At 37.4% G+C, this 15,382-nt stretch overlaps 1 protein-coding gene across 1 annotated transcript; it reads left to right on the forward strand.

The window, feature by feature from the left end:
- Window positions 1-10,436: 10,436 nt before the first annotated feature.
- Window positions 10,437-11,497, forward strand: LOC129774898 (RNA transcription, translation and transport factor protein). The gene is made up of 3 exons (XM_055778953.1): window positions 10,437-10,595; window positions 10,649-10,978; window positions 11,044-11,497. The coding sequence occupies exons 1-3, from the start codon at window positions 10,535-10,537 to the stop codon at window positions 11,397-11,399; spliced, it is 747 nt and encodes a 248-aa protein (XP_055634928.1). The 5' UTR covers window positions 10,437-10,534; the 3' UTR covers window positions 11,400-11,497.
- Window positions 11,498-15,382: the final 3,885 nt, after the last annotated feature.

Raw genomic sequence — 15,382 nt, forward strand, 5'->3', positions numbered from 1 at the left:
TTTTTTACAGTAATGCTTTTGAATCCGGACACTTTGCATTACATTCAATATCATACCACAGCCATAACATTTTTTTCATGTTGAATTTATGCGATTAATAGTTGCTAATATAGTTACTGATAGTTTCTTGATAGTTACTTATCAATCGCATTAATTCAACATGCAGAAAATGTTGTGGCTGCGGTATGGTATTAAATGTAACGTAAAGTGTCCGGATTCAAATACATTACTGTATACTTACTTCGATGTTATTCGTTTCTCTCTCAGGGTAAGCAACGAATATAATAAGGGTGGGGTTTAGATTCTATACATTTATGGTTTATAAAATGACGCTTCCTTTGCTTTCGTTCATTTCTTACTCTACTCTCGCACCGTGACGACTCGTTTGTTTGGGACCAAGTAGATAGATAGTTAGTCTTTCAGTGGTAAGGCACACGAAAGCAGCTCGGATAAGCGCACCAGCCGCAGGATAGGTGAAGAAGCCACATCGCTATCGACCGGGAACTTTGCGTGAAATTCATCGCTATCGGAAGTCGACCGAATTGCTGATCCGCAAGCTACCTTTGCAGCTTTTGGATCGTGGAATTGCTCAGGACTTCAAAACCGACTTGCGCTTCCAAAGTTCCGCGGTTATGACGCTGCAGGAGGCTTATTCGAAGATACAAATTTGTGTGCTATCCACGCAAAACGCGTCACATCATGCCCAAGGACATTCAGCTGGCCCATCGAATCCAAGGAGAGGGTGCTATATTAGCTTAGCATATAATCATCGGCCCTTTTCAGGGCTCCAAATTTGATGGATTAGAGTTTAGAAAAGTTTTTTGCAGGCCAAACTGAAACGAGAATTTTCGTTTGGATGCCATACAGCATCGAGAAAATTCCGGAAAGATCTAATCGTTGCTGAAAAATAATCTGCCAGTTCCCTGGGAATTGAAGAATACATCCATGCGAAAGAGTTTATTTTAATGTTTTCTAATTATATGGCGAACACAGCGACCAAATACATTTGATTTCGTAATTTTTCAATCAAGTGTAATTAGCTGGAAAGCTTCTGAAGATTATTCTTTCCCATCAGTAGGATATTTTCGTATCCAATATTGGATGCATAACATGAAAAACGGAAAATGTTTCGTATCGCGAAAATTATATAATTTTCAATCGATTATTGCTCAGTCGCCGAAATTTTCATACTCAAGCCGGGTTCAGACGGTGCGAGTAAGCATACGAGTCGGTCTAGTCAGTTACTGCAGTACAGCTACTCACACCGTGTGAACACATCATGCCAGTTAGTGTCATGTGTGATTCGGCGTGCGAGCTACTTCAAATTTTTTTGAATTTACTCGCACTCGCATCCCTCAAAACGTCAAAAACAGAATTTAGCGCTCGAATCAGGGATGCCAAATCTTTACATTGTCTTTACATGTCTCTATTTTTAAGATATTTGAAAATATGCGAAGATTATTATAGACTTGAAAATTATTGAAAAAACAAATAAAACCCTCATAGTTTCTAAGCGGAATCGTTGTTATTAAACGGTTTTATTTAGCTTGCCCTGTAATCTGTTTGTATGTTTGTAACATGTCCCACATTAGTAGAAATTTGACCCCCTTCTTGTTGACCGATTGATCTGAAATTTGGAACACACCTTTATCTCTGTAGTCATTACAAAACTGCGTATTTCATTATCTTGTAAATCCAAGATAGAGGCCGCTACAAAATGGCGGATCCCTTTCTTCCTCAAAACCTCATCAATGTGGGTTTTCCAAAACCCCATCAATATGGGTATCAAATGAAAGGGCTTGACTAGCAGAATACAGTTATTTAAGAAAAATGCAAATCCAAGATGGCTGCCACTACTAAATGGCGGACTACATAGTTTCCCAAAACTTCATTAATATGGGTGTTGGGGGGAAGCAAACTACGCCACTGATGACTTGATCTGAACCTGCGCATCCGGACGGTGCCACTCCATGACGCACCCAGACAATCATTGACAGCTAGCTGTCATCACTGTCATTCTGAAAACTTCTCTCGTACCACACATTCTTTGCTAATCACAAAAAAGGAGTAGAGATAGAACCCAAAATAAAGTTGAATTCCCAAATTGTTAAATAATTGAATCATCCTGTCGTGCTTTGAATTTAAAACGAGGAGATCAAATGTAGGTAAAACCTAATAATGTAAAGTTCTTGTTTAATTATTGTTTCTCTTAATAAATACAGCTTTGAGCTCGCTATACATTGATAAAAACGCGTGCTGAATAGAACCTCCGAAACCCCCGTAACAATGGGTATCAAATGAAAGGGATTGACTAGCAGAACACGGTTATTTATGAAAAATGCAAATCCATCAAAATTCTACCAAATGGCGGACTACATATTATGTCAAAACACCATTAATATGGGTATCAAATGAAAGGGCTTGAATAGTAGATCACAGTAGATCATGAAAAATTAAAATCCAAGATGGCCGCAATCACAAAATAGCAATATACTTTATTAAACGGTTTTATTTAGCTTGAACTGTTCGTATGTATGTATGTATGTCTGTAGGATTGTCCCACAGTAATAGAAATTTGACCAATAGGAACTGACCGGATAGGAACTGCTGTCATTTTAAAACTGCTTATCTTGAAAAATCCAATTTGGCCTCCGCTCAAAATCGCTGATTCCATATCATCTCAAAAAAAAGGTTGATTGAGATATGTGTATCAAACCAACGAACTTGACTTGGAGAACACACTATGTATTTTCTGCAATCTACTCAATATCGGTATCAAATGAAATTTTTTGACTGATAGAATACAGTACAATGCCTTTATTGTAGAGAAATATTCTAATGAAACAGATAATGTACTAAAAACTAGAAAATAAAATGAGTAAACAAAAACTTTTTAAATTATAAAATCCATTCATTTTCATTATCCACAATCAGTGATTTCATCATATGTCCCACTATTTTATTTTAGTCTTATCAATGCCCTAGACTAATGAAGGAGAGGTGTGATAACTACTAACTGCAACTTGCCTAATTATTTTCTCTAGCTTTTAGTACATTATTATGTTTAATCACAAATAAACCGTTTAACTTAAAAAGTTTTTTTACTCATTTTATTTTGTTTTGCACGCTGGTGGGGCACGTTTTCTTTTTGAGATAGTTTTCTTGGGATTCTAAATATAAAATCATTATCGGGCACAATTTTCATTCGAAATTCACTCACAACTTCCAAAAAAAGTATTGTTCTAAAAAACAGAATACATATTCCATTTAAAAAAGTAGATTTTCATTCATTATTTTAGTTTTTGAGGCGTATTTATTCCTCCTGCAAATCTACTATCATTTTCATTTCACAAATTGGTACACGAAGCTGCTGTCAAGGCGAAATAATTCAAAATTTGAAAAATCTTTTAGACTGCCATTTGTAGCACTACATACTTTCGGAATTATTTTAGCTATGGATGCTTTCGAGATTCTAAAAAAATATCGACAATAATCTGAACGATATTCCAGAAGAAAGGTACAACATTTCTAGTTTCACTTATGTAGGTATAGCATCCCTCATGAGTGTATCTTGCGTTGTATTTGTGGAGCAATTAAATCCAACAGTTTTTTCACTTTTTCAAGTGTTATTCTCAACACTGCTCTGTACTCTCGGGGATCATCATCGTAGAGTTACTTCAATATTGTATTTGTTGCTCCTTTTTTTTGCATCCAATTCCTGGACCGAATCCTTTTTTCTTTCTGCTTTTTCCGGATAGTACCTTCAGTTCAAAGAAATTCAGCACAAAGTATTTTTAAACACGGCCAGTGTGTGTTTAGCGATAAAATTGTGTAATGATAAATTCAACTGAAAATCTAAGACGAAAACTGCCAATAAAGAAGTCGATTTCGGATCAATCATCTGACAAATTCGGATCTGATTGCTGTTTCTGACGATTTGATGGACATTTGAAAAACCGCCTGGCATCTCTGGAAAACCTGTGCCGTAGTATCTAGTTTCTTGCCAGCAGCTCACATTGTGTGAACGGACAAGGCGAGTCAACCATTTGTCAAGCGAGTTCACCGGGTCAGTAGCTGCTCATTGTGAAGCCAGCTACTAGCAACGTATAAATGGGCCTTCAGAGAGTTCATTCTCCTCTAGTTTGCCTTCCAAATTGCCATCGTAAACCACACCTTCTCTCGATTCAATCACGCATGAAAAGCATACTGAAATGATATTCTGGTGGTGAAACCGATTCATTTTTCGTGAGGCATCGTGCACAAATTACGTAACGCGATAAGGGGGGAGGGGGTAGATGTTGCGTTACTTTCTGCTTATTAGAGATAGGAAATTGCGTTACGAAAGGGGGGGGGGGGAGAGGCGGTTCAAAATTCGGATTTTTAGCGTTACGTAATTTGTGCACGACGCCTGAGGACATCGACAAGACAACATCGTTACTGAACGAGCTGAACGGCGAGGGATCGAGGGATTCATTACCTGGCCTGACCTGACCTGAAATGCAATCAGTTTGTTTTAACTGTGAGGGAGCGCAGAAAAGCCGATGCTGATACTCTCGTGACCAAGAGAGTATCAGCATCGAAATACGGTTCCTCGGGAAGACATAGAAGCAGCCGCCACACACACACATACACGCGCGCAACTCTTTTCGTTTGCTGGTTATCGAGAGGAAACCTGGAAAGAAATGATCGTTGCTGAAAAATAATCTGCCAGTTCCCCTTGGAATTGAGAATTACATTCAAGCGAGTTTATTTTAATGTTTTCTATCCATATAATACTGCTACCACATACATTTGGTTTTGTGATTTGTCAATCAAGTGCAGTTAGCAGGAAAGCTTCTGAAGATTATTCTTCAGAACAAGGTTTTTTGTATCCAATATTTGATGCATAAAACCTTGAGTCTCCAACGTAACACTCTCGTTTTTGAAGTCACCCAAATATTTATTTATTCATTCATTCAGGATGGATTTAGATTCAACTTCAAACAAATGATCTCTAAATCAACGATAGTCCTACGTCGCCCTTGCGGTTATACCATAGATATAACCCACTTCCTGTTTTTTCAATCTTTTATTGATTCTCGAGTAATATTTCGAAGCGGCATAAAGGCAAATATTATTTATGATGTAAAATATAAATTACCGAAATTACCGGTTATCAATTGCAAAATTACTGGTAATTCGGTAATGAAAAATTACCCGATATTACCGGTAAAATCGGTTAACAATCCCAAGTCCACATGACATCTATGGGAACTGCTTGGCGCGCTGCAGTTTGTTTATTGTGCCCTTCGCGCATAGCAGAAATAAAGTTTCTCTTTGTTGAATGTGTTGAGGTGAACACTTTTAAAATGCTCAAGAATTAGCAACTAGAAACTTGGGGCTTTTCAACAAACCCAAACTCGTATTGATTATATGTGATATTCATAAAGAAAAATCGATTTGCATTTACTAGTTGCGTGAAAACACCCTAAATTGGACAAACTAAGATCATTTACCCTACTTTGCCATCGTTAATAGAAAATCATTTTCAGGGTACAGGATATTCCGAAGTTCTTCTTCTTCTTGGATGGCACTAACGTTCCCAGTGGAACTTTGGCCTTCTCAACATAAGTAATACTTCCGTCATTTTTATTAGTAGTACTTAGTTGAGATTTCAAAGCCGAAAAACGCCTTGAATGTATTCTGGAGTGGCAAGCTCTAGAATACGCGTGACCACAGTGCAAGTCGGAAGATATTTCTTTGGCGAAAAATCCCCCGGACAGAACGCGAATCGAACCCGAACCTCCGGCATGATAATGTGGGACGCTAACCACTCGGCCACGGGAGCACATATTCCGAAGTTCACTCGCTTGCAATTTGTGATAACTGTGCTTTTTTCTCATTCGTTCTTCTATACATGAATAATTTCTCCGTATAGACTAGTGGTAATGAATATACAAGTAGTTTTTCAATGACTATAAGCAAAATAACATTTGTAACGTTCCCGAATCATGGTATGCAGCCCCTTTTGCGGAACGGCAACAGAAGATCCGAACCGAAAAGGTTGTATGGTGGCGGCAGTGACGACGACAACCGTTGCGCGACATATTTTCACCTACTGTTTTCCACCGAAAAACATGACTCTAATCGCTGAACAAAACCTTCTTCACATCTATGTGCTGCACTGTGACGCAACTTTTAATCCAGAAACAAGAAAAATTTAATCGATCGGAAAGTCACCAATAAGTCTAAACGTAATGTCCCGGAAAAAAGACATTAAAATAAACTTGCTTTATATTACTTAAGAATGCATTGACATTTTTGAAATAGCGATAATAATAGATCGAATGGTTTGCGGGGTCTTGTAGAATCAGCTGGTATGGTTTATTCTTTTTCTCGCGAGAACAATACACAAGCTGGCCTTTTGTCGAGATTTCTGTTTTTATTGCCAATAAAAATAGTGCATCTCGCCTTCAATTAGTGCTATTGAAGAATGAAAAATGAAAGGTGGGTAATGTCGGGGGCCTTGCAAAGTGTTGTACTTTGACGCCCGGAAAGATTGCACGAATTCTCGAAAGATTGAATGATCGATCGTAAACCCAACCACCATTACGCCCTAAAGTATTCCTAAATTCACAAAAGCTCTCCCTCGGCAAACAAATTATTAAAAAAATCAAATTGCTTTTTTTCGTTTCGAATATATCTTCAGAATTTATTTGTTTATGGAATTGTATTGAAAAAACTTTTTTGTGAAAGGTTCGATTGTCCTGAAAACCATAATATTTTTGTGGAACGTTTCATTCTTGTTCTCGAAAGAACATGCTGGCAATACGTCGAAATTTGTTTCCTTATTGTTAATGCACGCGTAATGAATCTTCTCTTCTAAACAGATTCTACATCTGTATTATCACCATTGGCTGATTGACTGATTGGCTTCACGGTTAGAAATTTAATGGTCGGGTCGGAATCACACAGGGGTGTGGCTTACGATGGAATGTTTCGCTTCTCTTGAGGCTTCCATTGTATTGAGCTATTTCGTTGTACGCACTAACAGCACTAGGGAAAAAGGGTAGCAGATATCAGCCAACAGATTGCTTAGATAGAATGATATGCACGTTGAATAGCTACGTTTGGCTTCGTAGTAGTATTGATGTATTCAAATTGTATTCCACAGTTACTCTAGTTGCCCTTCTTGGTCGGTAAAATTTGAGGAGCACAAATTGGACCAACCAAAAAGTGGGATTTAGCGCGTTAAGATAATGGTTTACATTTTACAATTTTTCAAATGTTTATCTAAAAAAATGTGTGGGTTATATCTATAATATAACCGTTGGCGGAAGGTCATGACATGGTTTAATCAATAGGGGCTTCAGATTCTGGACTGGTCAGCGTTTTTACCAGATCAAAGCCCTATCAAGAACTTATGAGGACAACAACATGACGCAACTTGGTCAAAAACCCCAGAATGGGTTATTTGAACTGATTGAGTACTAAAGATGACATACGAATTAGAAACTTATTGTAATTCACGTGAAATTGACGTTTATTTTGTAAAGGAGTGAAAGTTTTTCCATCTGGTTCTATAGTTATGAAACACTAGAATTTTAGTTTTTTAAATATTTCGCGCCTGAACACAATAATAAAGTTCAAATGGCCAGTCTTTTAAATGAAGATAGTTATTATATCCTATACTATATACTTCAATTCAACCGACATCTCACATATCTCTGGAGACTAATAAAAAATAAGTGATTCTATAGTCGTGAAACGCAGTGTATTTCGATACACGATGACCAGATCGTCGATGTATTAGGTGATCTATCATGCGCTGACGGCTCTCTATTTCCCTTATTTGTCTGCATGCGTGGCGGCATCGAACGATGTCCCTGAGAAATCTGAGAAGACAACAGGAAATTCTCTACAACGAAACGATCCAACGATTTATTCCGTGACCCATCGCGTCGTGAATGTGACATCTCAAAATCCATAAAAAACTAAAACCTTCAAAGTTTTCGTACAAAAGTTGACATTTAGTATTCAGTTCAATATTGTCCTACATTTGCGCGAAAAGCTCGAGAATCGGTCAAGCGGTTTAAAAGTTACAATTTTTAAAAAATTGGTATAATCGGCAAAAAAACAAAATATTCCAAAAAATTTAATATGTTAAAGACATATTATGTAACGAATCCTGATTGAATTTTTGCATTTTATACGAAATTTGACATACAATATGTATATTTCGATTGACATTACAATTACTATCGATTCATTCGATTGGGGTTGATTGAATATGTTATTCAATCAATCATAATCGAATATAATCGCAGGAAACATGCAATCGTATAACTTTTCGCATTCTAAGTCGTATATTAAATCAATAAAGTTATGAATGGCACATATTGACCATCTTATAAAATGCGAAAGTTGTTTAAATGCTCATAATCTTTTATTTCGAATTGATTCAAGTCTGCGTTTCGTACTTTGGTCTACCGAAAGGAAAAACGACCAGTTCACCCAATTTCAAAAGCGAAGTGAGAGAATGTTTAAATTTAAATAATTTTATTAAGTAAAACATACGTTATCTATTATCTGTGATAGAACACATGAATAAAAATATAGGTTTTTGATATACCTACCTGTCTGGATATGCCGAAACAGGAATTCATTAAATTCATCATCGAATAGGAGTAAATAATGCATATTGGATGAATAATATGATTTGGTTTTGATGCAGAAGAAGGGCAAAGTTATGGCGCATGCACAAATCATTAGTACGACACATAAATTGAAATATTCCCCTTGATTCCACGTGGCGAATGACGTGATATAACAAAGTTTCTCGCTTTATTGTGGAAGCCATCTTATTTTTCAGCTCCTATTCAATACCCGAGTCGATAACATATGAGGACACGACTTCAAATAGCACTTAAGTGACAAACTATGGTCACGCCATTCGCCTGCGAAACACCGGGATTTGAGCCATCTCACGTCATTCGCCGCGTGGAATAAAGGGGATTGTAATAAAAAAAATGCTTGAAAGTTCATTGAAAATAAACCCCGCCATGATAATGTGGGACGCTAACCACTCCACCACGGAAGCACCCATATCCGTTCTACCCTCAATCAATAACAGTCCGGCTGAAAAGTTCATAAGGATGACGTCTAGATGGCGCCTCTTGCAAAAATCTACTTGACTATCACAAAGCACCATCTTTCAATGGATACGTGTCAAAATTTGACAACAATCGGTCGATTGGTTCGCGACTATTTTCTGTTCGCAGACCTGAAGAGAATACTCGCTGGCAAGAAATTTAAGACCGATGATGAAATGATTACCTAAACTGAGACCTATTTTGAAAAAACCGAAAGAGTACTATAAAAATAATATCGAAAATTTGCAAGATCGCTATAATCGCAGTATCGCCTTAGAAGGGAATTATGTTGAATAATAAAATTGAATTTTGCAAAAAAAAAAAAATAGTTCTACTGTGTTACCTTATAAACTTTTCAGCCGAAATGTTATTTCGTGACTTTACACAGTGAATATCTCCTTCAAATCGGGACTACGAAAGTATGACAAGAATTTTCCGGTTCAATTAAGTATATATTTGTATTGCAAGGGTAAGAGGACTTTAGTTATTGGGGACAACTGCTTTTGAATTGAGTTTTTGGAACTGTTGAGTTCTATTCTTATATGAACTGAATCTTGTTTGAAACATTGTCTTTGGTTGGTAATAATAATTATATCGCCAGGTGATACAGATTAGACCTCTTTTGACCGTGAGTGCTCCCTTGTTGAGATTGTGTGGATTGTGTAGTGAACTGATCCCTTTTACATGTATTTAGTTCAGCTGCACTTCATTCGACCCTTTGTTCAATCTTTTTGGTGAACTAGTTATTTCGTACTGTTCGCGAACGATTTGCCCATCTCTACCATACAAGCTAGCGCCCGACTACCTTCACCGTTTGTGATCTAGTCCAAAAAAAATTGTTGCATTATGTAATATACATTTGAAATCCCTTCCTATAATTGAAATCAAAGACGTAGTCCTACGTCAAAAGTACTGCATTTGATTTTCATTTCAGTTTCCCAAACCAAGCGCTTTCATTTAAGTTTGCTAAAATTTCAAAAAACTGCTTAAATCAGTTGCAATTGCAAAAAACACTAACAAAATTAAATTTACAAACACGCTTGCATATATGGCAACTCAGTTCCCAAGTCCGTGGGGTAAAACATCGACCAAATGCATGAATATAGAATGTCAAGATATTGATTTTCCAAAATCAGAAACTCCGAATTTCCTCATCAATATCGAGAGTTAGCTATTGATGACGATATTGATCGCGTAAGGTCCGCTTTATGGTTTTTGTGTTATTAACGAAGCATAATTTCACTGTGCAGTGTATCCAAATCCATCTCCTATGTTACCTATTTCGCCAGCCATAACAGCTGGTAACGCCTCATGAACGTCAGTGTGCAAGAAACAGAAACAACAAAAATTTGCAACTATCGCCGGTTTCTGGAATAAATCATACAAGTTAGTTAAAATTCATAATGTTTGAACGCTATTTAGCAGCCCTAGAATACCCTGCCCAGGGAGGAATAAATATAGATGGTGGGTATAAATACCTACAAACGTCAAAACTGGGCTAATTTTTATTATTTCAGACCCTAAGGAATTCCGCAACATTGTTCTTTGGCTTGAGGATCAAAAAATCCGCTATTACACGATCGAAGATCGAGCCAACCTCCGCAAAGTGGGCTCAGCAGCCGATTGGGACCCAGCGTACGAAAAGTTCAAACTAGATCTCAAATTTCCCACTAATCTGAAATCAAAGGTGGAAGAGCTTACGTGGTTGTTTCTATACGCGATAAAGCTAGAATATTCGGACAATTCCGACCGGTATCGATCCATAACAGCTGCTAAAAAATTGGAAGAAAAAAAAGCAACAGCTGCCCCGGAAATTAAATCTACCAATCCATTCGACAACTTAGATTGTAAGGACAATAATGATGCTTCGCGTATTTTTTTGCCTGAACTATTTTTGTTTTTTTGCTTTCAGTCACAAGTTCTGATTTCGAGGAAGGTTCTCGGAAGTTAGCGGAAAAGCTAGGCGTAGCTTATCATCCTGATTATTTAATGTCGCTGAGATCGGCAGCGCGTGTAATTTCAACGACGTTTAATAAGGAAGCTTTAAAGGAACCGATCATTACTGGCAAGCCATTCCCAATCGACGAAGGAATCGGTATGGGCTTTGGAAAGGATCCAGATCTAGAGAAGGCGGCTAGAATCCTTAGGTTATTACAAATCCAAAGTTTGCGCAAACTTCAAACGACAATCAATGAAACTATCGTTGCTGTGCAAAATATCACCGCAGATCCACGCACCGATACCACTCTGGGAAAGGTAGGAAGATAAGGAGTTCGGATGTGTTTCCAATTACTTCGCGTGTGTATCTTATTTAATAAATATTTCATAACGGTAGAAAAATAAACATTACTTTTGCATTGACTCAATTCTGTGTTTCGTCCTTTGATCGACCAAAAGGGTAGATGTCTAGTAATCGAGCCATTCCAATTCCAGCAGCAGCTGCAGAGTGAACAAATAATTAAACTTAAATAATCTTATCAAGTAAAGCATTTACTATCATGCGTTTTCCAAATTTACTTACCTGTTGCTAGGCCATACATGATCATTCTACCTCCAGGATGTGCTCGTGCCTGGGCCTGTTTCCAGATGTAAATGCCCATCCCTAAAACACCGATTCCGCTAACAATTCGACATGGCATGCAATTCTTATGGCGATTAGCAGCCACTGAACCAGTCATAATTTTTGGTTTACCGTTAAAAACTTCCAAACTTGAATATTTACGGAATTATATGCCGTATTTCAATACAAATTACGAAAAAGTAACTGTTTGAAACGAATCGTTATTGTTATGAAATATGTGAAGCGCGTTTAGTAGCTCTAGCTGTCGTTCACCAACTATAACATACAGGTGACAATGGCTTCATGGCAGTGGAATTGCATACAAAACATATGTCCACAAGTGGTTTTATTTTCGACAAATATTTAAAAAAAAAGAGAATATACAGTGATTCCGACATGCCGAGGCACTACTCAAAGTCACTCAATTGTGACCTGTATTTGGATTATCAACAAATACAACACAATGTGAAAGACAATTTAAAACAAGAAAAATCATGAAAAATATAACAAAAAACCATTAGAAAAGTGTGCAAAATACAAAATCGTTAAGAATATAACAAAAAACCATTAGAAAAGCGTGCAAAATACATAATCTTGGTTGAAAAAACTCCTAAAAATTTATCGTGTTGTAGAAACTTGCACAAAGGATATTTACAAAATTGTCCAATTATTCGTGTCGCATTCAGAGCTGCAATTTGTCACTGTGACTGCATATATTTGGGCTACTATGGCGACGGGCAATAAAACATAACCGACAAAACCAATTCTTCACTCTTTGATGCTAAATATTTTGTTAGCGTGTTTTGACAGTCAGAGCATGTTGCAAGTCAGTACACTATGAGCGTCAAGACGAAAAATACCATGTCACTTGATGTAATGGAAGTTTACACGTTTATCAGGCTGCATTTGTTTACGTTGAGCTACCTGAACGCCATTCTCATATAAAATGCTAAAACTCGAGGGGGCAAAGGATATAAATGAGTCTAAACGAACTTTCAAATATGTGAAAAACGAGAGAAATTTCTTCATTATTTTAGCATGTAGAGAATGATTTGCTATCGCACACACGTTATCGCGTATTCGACATAGTATTTGTTCCAATAAATACAAGAAACAGCAACTGGAACGAAAATCGAAGCTTTGCTCGATGAAGATAAAATGTAATCCGCGACAATCATCAATTCGTTACTGACAATTTTACCGCCTACTTGCTCGGTCAAAGCATATTGACGAAGCTCAGTAATAGGCATAATGTTGCATCGTACTTCGTCAGTCACCAGTCACCATCCCAAGTGTCCCAAGGTGTCCCAAGTATAAAATTAAACATTAGAATCGTTTAGCCTTAATAGAGTTTTTATTATATTTGCAAATAAACATCTGCTGTAGCGCATGTAAAAGCGCTCGTAGGAAAATTGTATGCCCGGTCGAAAGAGCGAGAATCTTAAATCGTATACCATAAAGATACCCATTCTGGTGGAGAAAATTTCTGCTGCGAGTTGTACACAAAACGACTGAGATGAGTAATTCAATTATTCGATTTAGATACAGTCTAGCAATGCATTGGTCAACTCGGAGTTACCAAGAGAACATCATTTTGTTATTATAGGAGAGGATGCATCGTTAGTCGCAAACTGTACAGATCGCGATCTGTGCAATTTACGATTAATCGTGAATTGAATCATGATCGCTCGATTTCTATCAAAAAAAGACGGGTGGGTAATGTCGGGGACATAACCGGAGTGACGTAGGACTATACAAAGGGGACAGCTTTTGCTAAATATATATTTCGAATATATATTTTTATTTTCTTCTCCTACGTGAATACCTACCTATCTACCTGAAAAATGGATTAGTTTACTGTTTACTCTTTATGAACATGTTGGGGGTTCTGAAAAGAACCTTTGGTGTTGTGTTTTTGCGTTTTTTTACAAACTTGATTCTTGTTTTTTTTCTGAAGGCTTTGTACTTATTAAATGTTCAACGCCGGGCATCTTTCGGCGTATGCACATATCGTACAATCAAAATGATGTCTGTGATAGGGAATGCATAGGTGGTTATCAGCTCATTCACTATCATATATTTCACTATTGAGCACATTACCGTACCTTAAACTGTGGTTTCGGAGATGAATGAATTGTAAGATTTGTAGTCTCCGTAAACAAAGTAAATAAAAATGAAAAAGAACTGAGGTTTTGGAGACGAACTCTACGATCTGTCGAGAAATAAACGAGCTAGAAGCGTTCTGAAAAACCAACAGTAAATACAGGGACAGATGACCTTCGGATTAAAGTCCTTTAAAATAAGAACAGAGCAGCAGGGAATACATAGCTCATCATGTTGCTCCTTAGTTAATTTTCTATACAATGCAGATGTAACGTCAGTCAATTTTCAACATCAGTTATCAACCAAAGAAAGCAGTTCTTGCTACCGAGAAAATTCGTTAATGCCATCCTGCACACAATGTGTTGTAATTTGAAGCCACTTTTAATTCGGAAACCAAGCATGGGTTTGTGAAAACTGAATGATCAATTTAAAAGACCCCAACCACCAATAAGTTCAAGAACAAGCATAAACAAAATAAATCAGTTTATAATATATGTCATATTATGTCACTTTAGAATGCATTGGTATTGTGAATAACTTTTAATAACTCTTCTTTGAATGGTTTAATGGCCCTGAAAAGCGCGGTGTTTTACGGTGGCTGGTTTTGCCACCAAAGCAGTCTGTATAAACAAACTTTTTCCTTCATCTACCTGCTGCCGTTTTGCGATTGCGTTTGCCACTCGCTGAAACTAGTTGTTGCCTCCGAACCGAATGTGCTCTGTTCTGTAGGCGGGTTTTCTTATTGTCGTGAGCAGCTTTGCAAGCCAACTCGAGTACTCCGGCGGCCGAGATTCTATAACCGCTATTAGGTATACTGGTGCTCCGGCACCAATCCGTTGATGCGATGTGATGTGAAACGATGCCATACACTGATTTACGGTTTGAAAGAGAATGATATATTTTTCAGCGGATCCGCTCGTTTTGTACTTTAGCGGTACACACTCACAGGATAGAGACAAATGGGCAGGCTCAGCCAAAGGGGCGATTCCAACGAGACAAACGAATGAGCGTTAAAAGGCAGCGATGACAAAAAAAAAATACATTCATTACGATTTGTTCGCTCGTTGGATTCACATGCAGGCTAAAAAGGGTCCTTTTCAGGATCACAAAATTATCTTCAACCTAAAGAGTTTATTGTTTTGTTATCACTCGATATCCCCATCTTGTTCGGCTAAACCTTCCTGTTTAGCGATTTGTTGCCACTCGCCACAGCTTTCACAGTTGGAAAATTTCTTCCCATCCAGCTTTGTGACATGTTGTACAGTAAATTACATTCAATGCGACGTGCCGAAGCACCACTCAGTGTCGCATTGAAGGCGATATTAACCTGTAATTGAACATTTGCGATGACAGTGGTACAGTGTCGACTTTCAATGTGGGGTCATAATTTGGATCTCTATGATTACAAAAATGTCCAACTAAATATGTCGCATTACATGTCCGTCCAATTAGCTAAATGTCGAACTAATTGTAATTTACTGTACTTTCAATCTGGAAACAATTTAAGGATTGGTGAAAATTGAATAATCAGGAAAGTCCACAACTATCAATAAGCTCAGAACAACTGCCAAATTCACATACTCAACAG

This window comes from Toxorhynchites rutilus, chromosome 3 (assembly GCF_029784135.1).
Source record: "Toxorhynchites rutilus septentrionalis strain SRP chromosome 3, ASM2978413v1, whole genome shotgun sequence".
NCBI classification, from domain to species: Eukaryota; Metazoa; Arthropoda; class Insecta; order Diptera; family Culicidae; genus Toxorhynchites; species Toxorhynchites rutilus.